The following is a 20,673-nucleotide window of genomic DNA, read 5'->3' on the forward strand; positions in this document are numbered from 1 at the left end:
GCCCTATGGAACCATATTCCCTATATAGTGCACTACTTTTAACCAGACTAGTGCACTATATAGGGAATAGGGTAACATTTGTGATGCATTTCACTTTAGCTTCAGAACAGACTAACTGCTGTTACCATAACAACCCCCCACTTCTGCTACTCGTTGTTTATTATCTATGCATAGTCACTTTGTATAAATGCACCTTCACTAACCTGTACCCCCGCACATTGACTCTGTACCGACACCCCCTGTAATACAGCCTCGTTGTTGTCATTTTATCGTGTTACTTTCGTTTAATTAGTAAATATTTTCTTAACTCTATTTCTTGAACTGCATTGTTGGTTAAAGGGCTTGTAAGTAAGTATTTCACTGTAAGGTCTACTACACCTGTTGTATTCAGCATTTCACTGTGAGGTCTACTACACCTGTTGTATTCAGCATTTCACTGTGAGGTCTACTACACCTGTTGTATTCAGAATTTCACTGTAAGGTCTACCTACACCTGTTGTATTCAGCATTTCACTGTAAGGTCTACTACACCTGTTGTGTTTGGCACATGTGACAAATAACATTTGATTTGATTCAAGTAATCAACTAATCATCAAGCTTTGATAATTTGAATCAGCTGTGTAGTGTTAGGGGCAAAAACCAACACGTGTACCTCTTTGGGGCCCCGGGCGACAGTTTGGGAAACGCTGCATAAGCCCTGCTGTGTTTCTGCACGTCCTAACACGCTTAACCTCTATGGGATCGTTGTGTGTCTCCCCACCCCGCGGGACGGTTGAGCTAACGTAGGCTAATGTGATTAGTATGAGGTTGTAAGCAACAAGAACATTTCCCAGGACATAGACATATCTAATTTTGGCAGAAAAATGTAATTATTGTTCAACTAACTGCACTGTCCAATTTACAGTAGCTATTACAGTGAAAGAATACCATGCTATTGTTTGAGAAGAGTGTACAATTACGAACATGAAAATGTATTAATAAACCAATTAGGCACATTTGGGCAGTCTTGATACATAATTTTGAACACATATGCAATGGTTCATTGGATCAGTCTAAAACTTTACACATACACTGCTGCCATCTAGTGGCCAAAATCTAAATTGCGCCTGGGCTGGAATAATACATTATGGCTTTTCTTTTGCATTTCAAAGATAATGTGTTATATTCTCCTACATTAATTTCACATTTCCACAAACTTCAAAGTGTTTCCTTTCAAATGACATCAATACAATTCTTATCCTAGCTTCAGGTCCTGAGCTACAGGCAAAAAGATTTGGGTATGTCATTTCAGGCGAAAATTGAAAAAAAAGGTTTGGATCCTTAATTAAAGAAAGTGTCGACCAATGCAATGCATTTGATGTGAAGGAAACTGTGAATCGTCTGTATGAAAGCCATTTCAATTAATTCACGTGAACGTGAATACTTGTGAATCTGTATGAAGACATTGTTAACAGTTCTGCTGCTACTATACAGTACTGCTGCTCCTATACAGTACTACTGCTACTATACAGTACTGCTGCTACTATACAGTACTGCTGCTCCTATACAGTACTGCTGCTCCTATACAGTACTACTGCTACTATACAGTACTGCTGCTACTATACAGTACTGCTGCTCCTATACAGTACTACTGCTACTATACAGTACTACTGCTACAATACAGTACTGCTGCTACTATACAGTACTGCTGCTCCTATACAGTACTACTGCTCCTATACAGTACTACTGCTACTATACAGTACTACTGCTACTATACAGTACTGCTGCTCCTATACAGTACTGCTGCTACTATACAGTACTACTGCTACTATACAGTACTACTGCTCCTATACAGTACTACTGCTACTATACAGTACTACTGCTACTATACAGTACTGCTGCTCCTATACAGTACTGCTGCTACTATACAGTACTGCTGCTACTATACAGTACTACTGCTACTATACAGTACTACTGCTCCTATACAGTACTGCTGCTACTATACAGTACTGCTGCTCCTATACAGTACTACTGCTACTATACAGTACTACTGCTACTATACAGTACTACTGCTCCTATACAGTACTACTGCTCCTATACAGTACTACTGCTACTATACAGTACTGCTGCTCCTATACAGTACTGCTGCTATTATACAGTACTGCTGCTCCTATACAGTATTACTGCTCCTATACAGTACTACTGCCCCTATACAGTACTACTGCTACTATACAGTACTGCTGCTACTATACAGTACTGCTGCTCCTATACAGTATTACTGCTCCTATACAGTACTACTGCCCCTATACAGTACTACTGCTACTATACAGTACTGCTGCTACTATACAGTACTGCTGCTCCTATACAGTACTACTGCTCCTATACAGTACTGCTGCTCCTATACAGTACTGCTGCTCCTATACAGTACTACTGCTCCTATACAGTACTACTGCTACTATACAGTACTACTGCTCCTATACAGTACTACTGCTACTATACAGTACTACTGCTACTATACAGTACTACTGCTACTATACAGTACTGCTGCTACTATACAGTACTACTGCTCCTATACAGTACTACTGCTCCTATACAGTACTACTGCTACTATACAGTACTACTGCTCCTATACAGTACTACTGCTACTATACAGTACTGCTGCTCCTATACAGTACTACTGCTACTATACAGTACTACTGCTACTATACAGTACTGCTGCTACTATACAGTACTACTGCTCCTATACAGTACTACTGCTCCTATACAGTACTGCTGCTACTATACAGTACTACTGCTACTATACAGTACTACTGCTCCTATACAGTACTACTGCTCCTATACAGTACTACTGCTACTATACAGTACTGCTGCTACTATACAGTACTGCTGCTCCTATATAGTACTACTGCTACTATACAGTACTACTGCTCCTATACAGTACTACTGCTACTATACAGTACTACTGCTCCTATACAGTACTACTGCTCCTATACAGTACTACTGCTCCTATACAGTACTGCTGCTACTATACAGTACTACTGCTCCTATACAGTACTACTGCTACTATACAGTACTACTGCTCCTATACAGTACTACTGCTCCTATACAGTACTACTGCTACTATACAGTACTACTGCTACTATACAGTACTGCTGCTCCTATACAGTACTACTGCTACTATACAGTACTACTGCTCCTATACAGTACTACTGCTCCTATACAGTACTGCTGCTACTATACAGTACTACTGCTCCTATACAGTACTACTGCTACTATACAGTACTACTGCTCCTATACAGTACTACTGCTACTATACAGTACTGCTGCTCCTATACAGTACTACTGCTCCTATACAGTACTGCTGCTCCTATACAGTACTACTGCTCCTATACAGTACTGCTGCTCCTATACAGTACTGCTGCTACTATACAGTACTACTGCTCCTATACAGTACTGCTGCTCCTATACAGTACTGCTGCTCCTATACAGTACTACTGCTCCTATACAGTACTGCTGCTACTATACAGTACTGCTGCTCCTATACAGTACTGCTGCTACTATACAGTACTGCTGCTACTATACAGTACTGCTGCTCCTATACAGTACTGCTGCTACTATACAGTACTACTGCTCCTATACAGTACTGCTGCTCCTATACAGTACTGCTGCTCCTATACAGTACTACTGCTCCTATACAGTACTACTGCTCCTATACAGTACTGCTGCTCCTATACAGTACTGCTGCTACTATACAGTACTACTGCTCCTATACAGTACTGCTGCTCCTATACAGTACTACTGCTACTATACAGTACTGCTGCTCCTATACAGTACTGCTACTATACAGTACTGCTGCTCCTATACAGTACTACTGCTACTATGCAGTACTGCTGCTACTATACAGTACTACTGCTCCTATACAGTACTACTGCTCCTATACAGTACTGCTGCTCCTATACAGTACTACTGCTACTATACAGTACTGCTGCTCCTATACAGTACTGCTACTATACAGTACTGCTGCTCCTATACAGTACTACTGCTACTATACAGTACTGCTGCTCCTATACAGTACTGCTACTATACAGTACTGCTGCTACTATACAGTACTACTGCTCCTATACAGTACTACTGCTACTATACAGTACTGCTGCTCCTATACAGTACTGCTACTATACAGTACTGCTGCTACTATACAGTACTGCTGCTCCTATACAGTACTACTGCTACTATACAGTACTGCTGCTCCTATACAGTACTGCTACTATACAGTACTGCTGCTACTATACAGTACTACTGCTACTATACAGTACTACTGCTACTATACAGTACTACTGCTCCTATACAGTACTACTGCTACTATACAGTACTGCTGCTCCTATACAGTACTGCTGCTCCTATACAGTACTGCTGCTCCTATACAGTACTACTGCTACTATACAGTACTGCTGCTCCTATACAGTACTGCTACTATACAGTACTGCTGCTACTATACAGTACTACTGCTACTATACAGTACTACTGCTACTATACAGTACTACTGCTCCTGTACAGTACTACTGCTACTATACAGTACTGCTGCTCCTATACAGTACTACTGCTACTATACAGTACTGCTGCTCCTATACAGTACTGCTACTATACAGTACTGCTGCTACTATACAGTACTACTGCTCCTATACAGTACTGCTGCTCCTATACAGTACTACTGCTCCTATACAGTACTGCTGCTCCTATACAGTACTGCTGCTCCTATACAGTACTACTGCTCCTATACAGTACTGCTGCTACTATACAGTACTGCTGCTCCTATACAGTACTGCTGCTACTATACAGTACTACTGCTGCTATACAGTACTGCTGCTCCTATACAGTACTGCTACTATACAGTACTGCTGCTACTATACAGTACTACTGCTACTATACAGTACTACTGCTCCTATACAGTACTACTGCTACTATACAGTACTGCTGCTCCTATACAGTACTGCTGCTCCTATACAGTACTGCTGCTCCTATACAGTACTGCTGCTCCTATACAGTACTACTGCTACTATACAGTACTACTGCTACTATACAGTACTACTGCTCCTATACAGTACTACTGCTACTATACAGTACTACTGCTACTATACAGTACTACTGCTCCTATACAGTACTACTGCTACTATACAGTACTGCTGCTCCTATACAGTACTACTGCTCCTATACAGTACTGCTGCTCCTATACAGTACTACTGCTACTATACAGTACTGCTGCTCCTATACAGTACTACTGCTCCTATACAGTACTGCTGCTACTATACAGTACTATTGCTCCTATACAGTACTGCTACTATACAGTACTACTGCTACTATACAGTACTACTGCTCCTATACAGTACTACTGCTACTATACAGTACTGCTGCTCCTATACAGTACTACTGCTCCTATACAGTACTGCTGCTACTATACAGTACTGCTGCTCCTATACAGTACTGCTGCTATTATACAGTACTGCTGCTCCTATACAGTACTACTGCTCCTATACAGTACTGCTGCTCCTATACAGTACTACTGCTCCTATACAATACTACTGCTCCTATACAGTACTGCTGCTACTATACAGTACTGCTGCTACTATACAGTACTGCTGCTACTATACAGTACTGCTGCTCCTATACAGTACTACTGCTCCTATACAGTACTGCTGCTACTATACAGTACTGCTGCTACTATACAGTACTACTGCTACTATACAGTACTGCTGCTACTATACAGTACTACTGCTACTATACAGTACTGCTGCTATTATACAGTACTGCTGCTCCTATACAGTACTACTGCTCCTATACAGTACTGCTGCTACTATACAGTACTGCTGCTACTATACAGTACTGCTGCTACTATACAGTACTGCTGCTCCTATACAGTACTACTGCTCCTATACAGTACTGCTGCTACTATACAGTACTGCTGCTACTATACAGTACTACTGCTACTATACAGTACTGCTGCTACTATACAGTACTACTGCTACTATACAGTACTGCTGCTACTATACAGTACTGCTGCTCCTATACAGTACTACTGCTCCTATACAGTACTGCTGCTACTATACAGTACTGCTGCTACTATACAGTACTACTGCTACTATACAGTACTGCTGCTACTATACAGTACTACTGCTACTATACAGTACTGCTGCTATTATACAGTACTGCTGCTCCTATACAGTACTACTGCTCCTATACAGTACTGCTGCTACTATACAGTACTACTGCTCCTATACAGTACTGCTGCTCCTATACAGTACTGCTGCTCCTATACAGTACTACTGCTCCTATACAGTACTACTGCCCCTATACAGTACTGCTGCTCCTATACAGTACTGCTGCTACTATACAGTGCCTTGTTACAACCCTGCACACTCACCATTTACATGACATAAAAAGGCCATTTAATCCCACATTGGGTTGTGTACAGACATCACAAACTCTGTCCTCTTGCTGCCGTAAAATAAGGTACTGAAATCAGTCTGTGATAAACGGGTGTTAGTGCCAGTCCGCTGTACCAGCGCCAGAAGTCGGGTACATTTCATCCGATAGCTTGTTCTTCATCTTCTTTTTAAATAGCTAGCCAACATGTTTTCAGCCATCTCATTTCCCTGGCTCTCTCTCTCTTGTCCCTCTGCAGCAGACATATGGTGAGCAATAAGGTATGGCGTATCAAATCGTAATGAAATCACAATATCGCATTAAATATAGAATAGTGGGAATCACAATACATATCGTATCTACCGCCCCATATCGGCAGTATGGTGATAATATCGTATCGGCAGTATGGTGATAATATCGTTTCGGCAGTAGGGTGATAATATCGTTTCGGCAGTATGGTGATAATATCGTTTCGGCAGTATGGTGATAATATCGTTTCGGCAGTATGGTGATTATGGTGATAATATCGTTTCGGCAGTATGGTGATAATATCGTTTCGGCAGTATGGTGATTATGATGATAATATCGTATCGGCAGTATGGTGATAATATCGTTTCGGCAGTATGGTGATAATATCGTATGGTGAGGTATGAGGTCCATGGCTCAACTCCCAGCCCAAGCTGTAGTTGTCATGTAGTTCATCTATGTTAAACAAATACCTAAGTAACGTATAGTTGTCATGTACTTTTTTTTTGTCATTTCAAAATGGCAGTCAAAACTTAACGCTTGATACTCTGTTTAAATCCCTGACAGAGTTTGGCATTTCCCAACTCCCTGTTGTTCAGCGTTTTGTCCGGCAGTTCCTCTGGCGAGTTGTGAACTGAAACCGTTTAATTTTCCACAGATTAGTGGGCATGAAAGGCGATGGAGAAGAGACACGGAGAGAGAGAAAGAGACGCTCGTATAATTTTTGCATTTCTTAGTGTGTGTGTGGCCGTGTGTGTGTGTGGCCGTGTGTGTGTGTGGCCGTGTGTGTGTGTGGCCGTGTGTGTGTGTGGCCGTGTGTGTGTGTGCACACGTGCGTATGTCTGTATGTGTGTGCCCGCAGAGAGAAATTCCCACCGGGCGACGGGCAGAGCTCTCGTAGGACTTACCGAGAACGGACAGCTCGCAGGAAGCCGTGATGTTCTGGTTCTTGTTAAACGCCACGCAGCTGTAGGAGCCTGAATCATCGTCTGTTACGCTGCTGATCAGGAGGTTACTGCCACCCAGCAGGGAGTACTTCTTAGACCTGCAGGGACAGGAAGGAACAAAACTGTCCAAGACAACACAGATGTGTAGGCCTACACAATAAGGAACAATGGGAGTGTGTTCAGTGCCCTGGGAACCTGCTGTGAACCTGTGATACCCAGGTATATCTTATTCTCCCTCCAAAATATGACATTAAGATACTGTGTATAATAGGACTATGTGTAGGCTGATTCTGTGACAAACAAAAATTACTTATTTCTTATGGACAGTGGGAAGAACTGACAACATCACAACCAGACTAGAACCATTCTGTAATGTCGTCACTTCAACCAGTCTGGAATGTCGTCACTTCAACCATTCTGTAATGTCGTCACTTCAACCAGTCTGTAATGTCGTCTCTTCAACCAGTCTGTAATGTCGTCTCTTCAACCAGTCTGTAATGTCGTCACTTCAACCATTCTGTAATGTCGTCTCTTCAACCAGTTTGTAATGTCATCTATTCAACCAGTTTGTAATGTCGTCTCTTCAACCAGTCTGTAATGTCGTCACTTCAACCATTCTGTAATGTCGTCTCTTCAACCAGTTTGTAATGTCATCTATTCAACCATTCTGTAATGTCGTCTCTTCAACCAGTCTGTAATGTCGTCTCTTCAACCAGTCTGTAATGTCGGCTCTTCAACCAGTTTGTAATGTCGTCTCTTCCACCAGTCTGTAATGTCGTCTCTTCAACCAGTCTGTAATGTCATCACTTCAACCAGTCTGTAATGTCATCACTTCAACCAGTCTGTAATGTCATCACTTCAACCAGTCTGTAAGGTCATCACTTCAACCAGTCTGTAATGTCGTCTCTTCAACCAGCTTTGCCAGCTGGGTGGTGGTTTGATGATCTGCCTCTCACCAGCTCTATGTCATCACATATGTCAAAAGTTTCATGGAACAGATAGGTGGAACATAAAAAAGGTTGCTTCCCAAATGGCACCCTTTTCCCTTTATAGTGCACTACTTTAGACCAGAGCCCTATGGAACCCTATTCCCTTTATAGTGCACTACTTTAGACCAGAGCCCTACGGAACCCTATTCCCTATATAGTGCACTACTTTAGACCAGAGCCCATATTGCAAAGTAGTGCACTAAATAGTGAATAGAGTTTCATTTGAGACTCACCTGCTCTGGATAATCTCAGTTCCTCTCATCCAGTGGAAGGCGGGTGTGGGGAACCCCGAAGCGGAGCACTCCAACACAGCATCTCTCCCCAGGAGGGAGGTGACTCTCTGGGGCTGCTGGAGAAACAGAAGGCCCCTGGTGGTTCCAGGCTCTGGAGAAAGAGAGAGAGAGAGAGAGAGAGAGAGAGAGACAATGCTCTTATCCTCTTATCCAACTGAGCATTGAGTGGGGCCAATAGTTGGCTTTTATTTGGAAAATTAACCAGTTGGTGTAAGAGATTGAACTATCAGCTGGTTAAACTAGTTTGTAATGTTATAACAGTGGCTGGCTGATTAAACTTGTGGCTGGTAAAATAATGGCTGGTTAAACTAGTGGCTGGTTATAATAGTGGCTGGTTAAATTAGTGGCTGGTTAAACTAGTTGCTGGTTAAACTAGTGGCTGGTTAAACTAGTGACTGGTTAAACTAGTGGCTGGTAAAATAATGGCTGGTTAAACTAGTGGCTGGTTATAATAGTGGCTGTTTAAACTAGTGGCTGGTTAAACTAGTGGCTGGTTAAACTAGTGGCTGGTTAAACTAGTGGCTGGTTATAATAGTGGCTGGTTATAATAGTGGCTGGTTAAACTAGTGGCTGGTTATAATAGTGGCTGGTTAAACTAGTGGCTGGTTAAACTAGTGGCTGGTTATAATAGTGGCTGGTAAAATAATGGCTGGTTAAACTAGTGGCTGGTTATAATAGTGGCTGGTTAAACTAGTGGGTGGTTAAACTAGTGGCTGGTAAAACTAGTGTTTGGTTATAATAGTGGCTGGTTAAGCTAGTGGCTAGTTATAATAGTGGCTGGTTAAACTAGTGGCTGGTTATAATAGTGGCTGGTTAAACTAGTGGCTGGTTATAATAGTGGCTGGTTAAACTAGTGGCTGGTTAAACGAGTTGCTGGTTATAATAGTGGCTGGTTATAATAGTGGCTGGTTAAACTAGTGGCTGGTTAAACTAGTGGCTGGTTAAACTAGTGGCTGGTAAAACTAGTGTTTGGTTATAATAGTGGCTGGTTAAGCTAGTGGCTAGTTATAATAGTGGCTGGTTAAACTAGTGGCTGGTTATAATAGTGGCTGGTTAAACTAGTGGCTGGTTATAATAGTGGCTGGTTAAACTAGTGGCTGGTTAAACGAGTTGCTGGTTATAATAGTGGCTGGTTATAATAGTGGCTGGTTAAACTAGTGGCTGGTTAAACTAGTGGCTGGTTAAACTAGTGGCTGGTTAAACTAGTGGCTGGTTATAATAGTGGCTGGTTATAATAGTGGCTGGTTAAACTAGTGGCTGGTTAAACTAGTGGCTGGTTATAATAGTGGCTGGTTATAATAGTGGCTGGTTAAACTAGTGGCTGGTTATAATAGTGGCTGGTTAAAATAGTGGCTGGTTAAACTAGTGGCTGGTTAAACTAGTGGCTGGTTAAACTAGTGGCTGGTTATAATAGTGGCTGGTTATAATAGTGGCTGGTTATAATAGTGGCTGGTTAAACTAGTGGCTGGTTAAACTAGTGGCTGGTTAAACTAGTGGCTGGTTATAATAGTGGCTGGTTAAACTAGTGGCTGGTTAAACTAGTGGCTGGTTATAATAGTGGCTGGTTAAAATAGTGGCTGGTTAAACTAGTGGCTGGTTAAACTAGTGGCTGGTTAAACTAGTGGCTGGTTATAATAGTGGCTGGTTATAATAGTGGCTGGTTATAATAGTGGCTGGTTAAACTAGTGGCTGGTTAAACTAGTGGCTGGTTAAACTAGTGGCTGGTTATAATAGTGGCTGGTTAAACTAGTGGCTGGTAAAACTAGTGGCTGGTTATAACAGTGGCTGGTTATAACAGTGGCTGGTTAAACTAGTGGCTGGTTATAATAGTGGCTGGTAAAACTAGTGGGTGGTAAAACTAGTGGCTGGTTAAACTAGTGGCTGGTTAAACTAGTGGCTGGTAAAACTAGTGTTTGGTTATAATAGTGGCTGGTTGAACTAGTGGCTGGTTATAATAGTGGCTGGTTAAACTAGTTGCTGGTTATAATAGTGGCTGGTTAAGCTAGTGGCTGGTTATAATAGTGGCTGGTTAAACTAGTGGCTGGTTATAATAGTGGCTGGTTAAAATAGTGGCTGGTTAAACTAGTGGCTGGTTAAACTAGTGGCTGGTTAAACTAGTGGCTGGTTATAATAGTGGCTGGTTATAATAGTGGCTGGTTATAATAGTGGCTGGTTAAACTAGTGGCTGGTTAAACTAGTGGCTGGTGAAACTAGTGGCTGGTTATAATAGTGGCTGGTTAAACTAGTGGCTGGTTAAACTAGTGGCTGGTTATAACAGTGGCTGGTTATAACAGTGGCTGGTTAAACTAGTGGCTGGTTATAATAGTGGCTGGTAAAACTAGTGGCTGGTAAAACTAGTGGCTGGTTAAACTAGTGGCTGGTTAAACTAGTGGCTGGTAAAACTAGTGTTTGGTTATAATAGTGGCTGGTTGAACTAGTGGCTGGTTATAATAATGGCTGGTTAAACTAGCTGCTGGTTATACTAGTGGCTGGTTATAATAGTGGCTGGTTAAACTAGTGGCTGGTTAAACTAGTGGCTGGTTAAGCTAGTGGCTGGTTAAACTAGTGGCTGGTTAAACTAGTGGCTGGTTAAACTAGTGGCTGGTTAAACTAGTGGCTGGTTAAACTAGTGGCTGGTTATAATAGCGGCTGGTTATAATAGTGTCTGGTTAAACTAGTATTTGGTTATAATAATGGCTGGTTAAACTAACGGCTGGTTATAATAGTGTGGTTGTCAGTGGATGAATGACTACATATTTCAATGGGAAACATCATCTGAATCATTTTTTCAAACGGCTCAAAATGTTTAATTCAATCTCATCCCGAGGCCAGTATGTCCTACGGCGTTTTAACTTCACTGTAATGTTTTTGGGGGCCAGAATAACCCCATGAGAATCACTCACTTAAATGTTCTGTTTCTTACTGTTGTCTCATCTCCTAACAAGCCCTGTGGTTTATATAGAACTATCTTAACAAGAGACAAGAGACTGTTGCTGAGGGCAAATACAATGTAAATTGGGAACAACACACACTAAGGAGGGAACACCAGACACTAAGGAGGGAATACCAGACACTAAGGAGGGAACACCAGACACTAAGGAGGGAACAACACACACTAAGGAGGGAACAACACACACTAAGGAGGGAACAACACACACTAAGGAGGGCACACCAGACACTAAGGAGGGAACAACACACACTAAGGAGGGAACAACACACACTGAGGAGGGAACAACACACACTAAGGAGGGAACAACACACACTAAGGAGGGAACAACACACACTGAGGAGGGAACAAAATTAACCAGTTGGTGTAAGAGATTGAACTATCAGCTGGTTAAACTAGTTTGTAATGTTATAACAGTGGCTGGCTGATTAAACTTGTGGCTGGTAAAATAATTAAACTAGTGGCTGGTAAAATAATGGCTGGTTAAACTAGTGGCTGGTTATAATAGTGGCTGTTTAAACTAGTGGCTGGTTAAACTAGTGGCTGGTTAAACTAGTGGCTGGTTAAACTAGTGGCTGGTTATAATAGTGGCTGGTTATAATAGTGGCTGGTTAAACTAGTGGCTGGTTATAATAGTGGCTGGTTAAACTAGTGGCTGGTTAAACTAGTGGCTGGTTATAATAGTGGCTGGTAAAATAATGGCTGGTTAAACTAGTGGCTGGTTATAATAGTGGCTGGTTAAACTAGTGGGTGGTTAAACTAGTGGCTGGTAAAACTAGTGTTTGGTTATAATAGTGGCTGGTTAAGCTAGTGGCTAGTTATAATAGTGGCTGGTTAAACTAGTGGCTGGTTATAATAGTGGCTGGTTAAACTAGTGGCTGGTTATAATAGTGGCTGGTTAAACTAGTGGCTGGTTAAACGAGTTGCTGGTTATAATAGTGGCTGGTTATAATAGTGGCTGGTTAAACTAGTGGCTGGTTAAACTAGTGGCTGGTTAAACTAGTGGCTGGTAAAACTAGTGTTTGGTTATAATAGTGGCTGGTTAAGCTAGTGGCTAGTTATAATAGTGGCTGGTTAAACTAGTGGCTGGTTATAATAGTGGCTGGTTAAACTAGTGGCTGGTTATAATAGTGGCTGGTTAAACTAGTGGCTGGTTAAACGAGTTGCTGGTTATAATAGTGGCTGGTTATAATAGTGGCTGGTTAAACTAGTGGCTGGTTAAACTAGTGGCTGGTTAAACTAGTGGCTGGTTAAACTAGTGGCTGGTTATAATAGTGGCTGGTTATAATAGTGGCTGGTTAAACTAGTGGCTGGTTAAACTAGTGGCTGGTTATAATAGTGGCTGGTTATAATAGTGGCTGGTTAAACTAGTGGCTGGTTAAACTAGTGGCTGGATATAATAGTGGCTGGTTATAATAGTGGCTGGTTATAACAGTGGCTGGTTAAACTAGTGGCTGGTTATAATAGTGGCTGGTTAAACTAGTGGCTGGTTAAACTAGTGGCTGGTTAAACTAGTGGCTGGTTATAATAGTGGCTGGTTAAACTAGTGGCTGGTTATAATAGTGGCTGGATAAACTAGTGGCTGGTTTAACTAGTGGCTGGTTAAACTAGTGGCTGGTTAAACTAGTGGCTGGTTATAACAGTGGCTGGTTAAACTAGTGGCTGGTTAAACTAGTGGCAGGTTAAACTAGTGGCTGGTTATAATAGTGGCTGGTTAAACTAGTGGCTGGTTAAACTAGTGGCTGGTTATAATAGTGGCTGGTTGAACTAGTGGCTGGTTAAACTAGTGGCTGGTTATAATAGTGGCTGGTTATAATAGTGGCTGGTTATAATAGTGGCTGGTTATAATAGTGGCTGGTTAAACTAGTGGCTGGTTATAATAGTGGCTGGTTAAACTAGTGGCTGGTTATAATAGTGGCTGGTTAAAATAGTGGCTGGTTAAACTAGTGGCTGGTTAAACTACTGGCTGGTTAAACTAGTGGCTGGTTATAATAGTGGCTGGTTATAATAGTGGCTGGTTATAATAGTGGCTGGTTAAACTAGTGGCTGGTTAAACTAGTGGCTGGTTAAACTAGTGGCTGGTTATAATAGTGGCTGGTTAAACTAGTGGCTGGTTAAACTAGTGGCTGGTTATAACAGTGGCTGGTTATAACAGTGGCTGGTTAAACTAGTGGCTGGTTATAATAGTGGCTGGTAAAACTAGTGGCTGGTAAAACTAGTGGCTGGTTAAACTAGTGGCTGGTTAAACTAGTGGCTGGTAAAACTAGTGTTTGGTTATAATAGTGGCTGGTTGAACTAGTGGCTGGTTATAATAGTGGCTGGTTAAACTAGTTGCTGGTTATAATAGTGGCTGGTTAAGCTAGTGGCTGGTTATAATAGTGGCTGGTTAAACTAGTGGCTGGTTATAATAGTGGCTGGTTAAAATAGTGGCTGGTTAAACTAGTGGCTGGTTAAACTAGTGGCTGGTTAAACTAGTGGCTGGTTATAATAGTGGCTGGTTATAATAGTGGCTGGTTATAATAGTGGCTGGTTAAACTAGTGGCTGGTTAAACTAGTGGCTGGTTAAACTAGTGGCTGGTTATAATAGTGGCTGGTTAAACTAGTGGCTGGTTAAACTAGTGGCTGGTTATAATAGTGGCTGGTTAAAATAGTGGCTGGTTAAACTAGTGGCTGGTTAAACTACTGGCTGGTTAAACTAGTGGCTGGTTATAATAGTGGCTGGTTATAATAGTGGCTGGTTATAATAGTGGCTGGTTAAACTAGTGGCTGGTTAAACTAGTGGCTGGTTAAACTAGTGGCTGGTTATAATAGTGGCTGGTTAAACTAGTGGCTGGTTAAACTAGTGGCTGGTTATAACAGTGGCTGGTTATAACAGTGGCTGGTTAAACTAGTGGCTGGTTATAATAGTGGCTGGTAAAACTAGTGGCTGGTAAAACTAGTGGCTGGTTAAACTAGTGGCTGGTTAAACTAGTGGCTGGTAAAACTAGTGTTTGGTTATAATAGTGGCTGGTTGAACTAGTGGCTGGTTATAATAGTGGCTGGTTAAACTAGTTGCTGGTTATAATAGTGGCTGGTTAAGCTAGTGGCTGGTTATAATAGTGGCTGGTTAAACTAGTGGCTGGTTATAATAGTGGCTGGTTAAAATAGTGGCTGGTTAAACTAGTGGCTGGTTAAACTAGTGGCTGGTTAAACTAGTGGCTGGTTATAATAGTGGCTGGTTATAATAGTGGCTGGTTATAATAGTGGCTGGTTAAACTAGTGGCTGGTTAAACTAGTGGCTGGTTAAACTAGTGGCTGGTTATAATAGTGGCTGGTTAAACTAGTGGCTGGTTAAACTAGTGGCTGGTTATAACAGTGGCTGGTTATAACAGTGGCTGGTTAAACTAGTGGCTGGTTATAATAGTGGCTGGTAAAACTAGTGGCTGGTAAAACTAGTGGCTGGTTAAACTAGTGGCTGGTTAAACTAGTGGCTGGTAAAACTAGTGTTTGGTTATAATAGTGGCTGGTTGAACTAGTGGCTGGTTATAATAATGGCTGGTTAAACTAGCTGCTGGTTATACTAGTGGCTGGTTATAATAGTGGCTGGTTAAACTAGTGGCTGGTTAAACTAGTGGCTGGTTAAGCTAGTGGCTGGTTAAACTAGTGGCTGGTTAAACTAGTGGCTGGTTAAACTAGTGGCTGGTTAAACTAGTGGCTGGTTAAACTAGTGGCTGGTTATAATAGCGGCTGGTTATAATAGTGTCTGGTTAAACTAGTATTTGGTTATAATAATGGCTGGTTAAACTAACGGCTGGTTAAACTAGTGGCTGGTTAAGCTAGGGTTTGGTTATAATAGTGGCTGGTTAAACTAGTGTTTGGTTATAATAGTGGCTGGTTAAACTAGTGGCTGGTTAAACTAGTGGCTGGTTAAGCTAGTGGCTGGTTAAACGAGTGTTTGGTTATAATAGTGGCTGGTTAAGCTAGTGGCTGGTTATAATAGTGGCTGGTTAAACTAGTTGCTGGTTAAACTAGTGGCTGGTTAAACTAGTGGCTGGTTAAACTAGTGGCTGGTTATAATAGTGGCTGGTTAAACTAGTGGCTGGTTATAATAGTGGCTGGTTAAACTAGTGGCTGTTTAAACTAGTGTCTGGTTAAACTAGTGGCTGGTTAAACTAGTGTTTGGTTATAATAGTGGCTGGTTAAACTAGTGGCTGGTTAAGCTAGTGGCTGGTTAAACCTGTGTTTGGTTATAATAGTGGCTGGTTAAACTAGTGTTTGGTTATAATAGTGGCTGGTTAAACTAGTGGCTGGTTAAACTAGTGGCTGGTTATAATAGTGGCTGGTTAAGCTAGTGGCTGGTTATAATAGTGGCTGGTTAAACTAGTGGCTGGTTATAATAGTGGCTGGTTAAACTAGTTGCTGGTTATAATAGTGGCTGGTTAAGCTAGTGGCTGGTTATAATAGTGGCTGGTTAAACTAGTGGCTGGTTATAATAGTGGCTGGTTAAACTAGTTGCTGGTTATACTAGTGGCTGGTTAAACTAGTGGCTGGTTAAGCTAGTGGCTGGTTAAACTAGTGGCTGGTTAAGCTAGTGGCTGGTTATAATAGTGTGGTTGTCAGTGGATGAATGACTACATATTTCAATGGGAAACATCATCTGAATCATTTTTTCAAACGGCTCAAAATGTTTAATTCAATCTCATCCCGAGGCCAGTATGTCCTACGGCGTTTTAACTTCACTGTAATGTTTTTGGGGGCCAGAATAACCCCATGAGAATCACTCACTTAAATGTTCTGTTTCTTACTGTTGTCTCATCTCCTAACAAGCCCTGTGGTTTATATAGAACTATCTTAACAAGAGACAAGAGACTGTTGCTGAGGGCAAATACAATGTAAATTGGGAACAACACACACTAAGGAGGGAACACCAGACACTAAGGAGGGAACAACACACACTAAGGAGGGAACACCAGACACTAAGGAGGGAACACCAGACACTAAGGAGGGAATACCAGACACTAAGGAGGGAACACCAGACACTAAGGAGGGAACAACACACACTAAGGAGGGAACAACACACACTAAGGAGGGAACAACACACACTAAGGAGGGCACACCAGACACTAAGGAGGGAACAACACACACTAAGGAGGGAACAACACACACTGAGGAGGGAACAACACACACTAAGGAGGGAACAACACACACTAAGGAGGGAACAACACACACTGAGGAGGGAACACCAGACACTAAGGAGGGAACACCAGACACTGAGGAGGGAACAACACACACTAAGGAGGGAACACCAGACACTAAGGAGGGCACAACACACACTAAGGAGGGAACAACACACACTAAGGACGGAACAACACACACTAAGGAGGGAACACCAGACACTAAGGAGGGAACACCAGACACTAAGGAGGGAACAACACACACTAAGGAGGGCACAACACACACTAAGGAGGGCACACCAGACACTAAGGAGGGAACACCAGACACTAAGGAGGGAACAACACACACTAAGGAGGGAACAACACACATCACTGTGGGGTAACATAAGCCACAATGCATTCCTCCAACACCCTTATATCTTAACATGCCAACAACAGTGGCTCGACAAACCTAACCTGTTTAAGACACCCCATTCAGGTAATCCAACTCTAGTCACCATTACACTGGGGGATTTCACCAGTCACCACTAGACTGGGGGATTTCACCAGTCACCACTACACTGGGGGATTTCTCCAGTCACCACTAGACTGGGGGATTTCTCCAGTCACCATTACACTGGGGGATTTCTCCAGTCACCACTACACTGGGGGATTTCACCAGTCACCACTAGACTGGGGGATTTCACCAGTCACCATTACACTGGGGGATTTCTCCAGTCACCACTAGACTGGGGGATTTCTCCAGTCACCACTAGACTGGGGGATTTCTCCAGTCACCATTACGCTGGGGGATTTCACCAGTCACCACTAGACTGGGGGATTTCTCCAGCCACCACTAGACTGGGGGATTTCTCCAGTCACCATTACACTGGGGAATTTCACCAGTCACCACTACACTGGGGGATTTCACCAGTCACCACTAGACTGGGGGATTTCACCAGTCACCACTAGACTGGGGGATTTCACCAGTCACCACTAGACTGGGGGATTTCACCAGTCACCACTAGACTGGGGGATTTCTCCAGTCACCACTAGACTGGGTGATTTCACCAGTCACCACTAGACTGGGGGATTTCACCAGTCACCACTAGACTGGGGGATTTCTCCAGTCACCATTACACTGGGGGATTTCTCCAGTCACCACTAGACTGGGGGATTTCACCAGTCACCACTAGACTGGGGGATTTCACCAGTCACCACTAGACTGGGGGATTTCACCAGTCACCACTAGACTGGGGGATTTCACCAGTCACCACTAGACTGGGGGATTTCACCAGTCACCACTACACTGGGGGATTTCACCAGTCACCACTAGACTGGGGGATTTCTCCAGTCACCACTAGACTGGGGGATTTCTCCAGTCACCATTACACTGGGGGATTTCTCCAGTCACCACTAGACTGGGGGATTTCTCCAGTCACCATTACGCTGGGGGATTTCACCAGTCACCACTAGACTGGGGGATTTCTCCAGTCACCACTAGACTGGGGGATTTCACCAGTCACCACTACACTGGGGGATTTCTTCAATGTGATTGTGAATGTTCTTTCCCCAACAACGCAAAGTGTAGGCAGGCAGGCAGGGATATGTAGTTAAACAGTGGTTTATCTGACAGACAGGGAGATGGAGGGTGTGTGTGTGTGTGTGTGTGTGTGTGTGTGTGTGTGTGTGTGTGTGTCAGGTAGACTCATGGTTCAGGGCTCCAGAGCAATTGGCTGTGAGATAGAACTGAAATGGCCCTCCAAAAGCTTTTGTTTCCACAGGCATACACATCCTAAAGCAACTGGAGAGGTAGTTAAATGCGTGTGTGTGTGTGTGTCTGTGTGTGTGTGTGTGTGTGACTATAAGTGTCTGTGTATATGTGTGCATAAGTATATGTATAATTGTGTGTGTGTGTGCATAATTATGTGTGTGTGTGTGTGCATAAGTGTGTGTGTATGTGTGTCTCCATAAGAGTGTGTGTGTGTGTGTGTGCATAAGTGTTTGCTTGTGTGTGTGTGTGTGTGTGTGTGCATAACTGTGTGTGTGTGTGTGTATATGTGTGTCCATAAGTGTGTGTGAGTGTGTGTGCATATGTGTGTGTGTGTGTGTGTGTGTGTGTGTGTGTGTGTGTGTGTGTGTGTGTGTGTGTGTGTGTGTGTGTGTGTGTGTGTGTGTGTGTGTGTGTGTGTGTGTGTGCATAAGTGTTTGTGTGTTTGACTGGATGAATTAGATCCATGTCACATGACCCGTTTTGTATTGTAGGAAATAGCAGAAGCTTTACAAAATAAAATCCTTTGATTTTACCGAAACTTGACTAGATTTCTTTCACAGGAACAGTTGTGATAGGATGTGATAATTTACATACGGGCAACAGATATGCATCTTGAGAGGGAAGACTGTAATCTGCCTAGCGGTTAGAGTGTTTATCTAGTAACCAAAATGTCACTGGTTCAAATCCCTGAGATGACAAGGTGTAAAATCTGTTGATGTCCCTTTGAGCAAAAGCACTTAACCCCTAATTGCTCCTGTAAGTCGCTCTGGATAAGAGTGTCTGCTAAATTATTTAAACGTAAACTACAGTTGAAGTCAGAAGTTTAAATAAACCTTAGCCAAATACATTTAAACTCAGTTTTTCACAATTCCTGACATTTAATCCGAGTAAAACTTCCCTGTCTTACGTTAGTTAGGATCACCACTTTATTTTAAGAATGTGAAATGTCAGAATAATAGTAGAAAGAACGATTTATTTCAGCTTTTATTTCTTTCATCACATTCCCAGTGGGTCAAAAGTTTACATACACTCAATTAGTATTTGGTAGCATTGCCTTTAAATTGTTTAACTTGAGTCAAATGTTTCGGGTAGCCTTCCACAAGCTTCCCACAATAAGTTGGGTGAATTTTGGTCCATTCCTCCTGACAGAGCTGGTGTAACTGAGTCAGGTTTGTAGGCCTCCTTGCTCGCACACGCTTTTTCAGTTCTGCCCACACATTTTCTATAGGATTGAGGTCAGGGCTTTGCGATGGCCACTCCAATACCTTGACTTTGTTGTCCTTAAGCCATTTTGCCACAACTTTGGAAGTATGCTTGGGGTCATTGTCCATTTGGAAGACCCATTTGCGACCAAGCTTTAACTTCCTGACTGATGTCTTGAGATGTTGCTTCAATATATCCACATAATTTTCCTTCCTCACGATGCCATCTATTTTGTGAAGTGCACCAGTCTCTCCTGCAGCAAATCACCCCCACAACATGATGCTGCCACCCCCGTGCTTCACGGTTGGGATGGTGTTCGTTGGCTTGCAAGCCTCCTCCTTTTTCCTCCAAACATAACGATGGTCATTATGGTCAAACAGTTCTATTTTTGTTTCATCAGACCAGAGGACATTTCTCCAAAAAGCACAATCTTTGTCCCCATGTGCAGTTACAAACCGTAGTCTGGCTTTTTTATGGCGGTTTTGGAGCAGCGGCTTCTTCCTTGCTGAGCGGCTTTTGAGGTTATGTCGATATAGGACTCGTTTTACTGTGGATATAGATATTTTTTTGCCCGTTTCCTCCAGCATCTTCACAAGGTCCTTTGCTGTTGTTCTGGGATTGATTTGCACTTTTCGCACCAAAGTACGTTCATCTCCAGGAGACAGAACGCGTCTCCTTCCTGAGCGGCACGACGGCTGTGTGGACCCATGGTGTTTATACTTGCGTACTATTGTACAGATGAACGT

The 20,673-nt window shown here is 42.6% G+C and overlaps 1 protein-coding gene across 1 annotated transcript in view; it reads right to left on the bottom strand.

Annotated features, from left to right (window-relative positions):
- LOC139539417 (netrin receptor DCC-like) overlaps positions 1-20,673 on the bottom strand; it is a 622,169-nt gene that overhangs the window by 363,560 nt on the left and 237,936 nt on the right. The window contains exons 4-5 of the mRNA XM_071342360.1: positions 8,812-8,962; positions 7,551-7,687 (exon numbers count right to left, since the gene is read on the bottom strand). Of these exons, the coding sequence (XP_071198461.1) occupies positions 7,551-7,687; positions 8,812-8,962 (288 nt within the window). The remainder of the gene's footprint in view (positions 1-7,550; positions 7,688-8,811; positions 8,963-20,673) is intronic.

Source organism: Salvelinus alpinus, chromosome 1, assembly GCF_045679555.1.
Source record: "Salvelinus alpinus chromosome 1, SLU_Salpinus.1, whole genome shotgun sequence".
Lineage (NCBI taxonomy): Eukaryota > Metazoa > Chordata > Actinopteri > Salmoniformes > Salmonidae > Salvelinus > Salvelinus alpinus.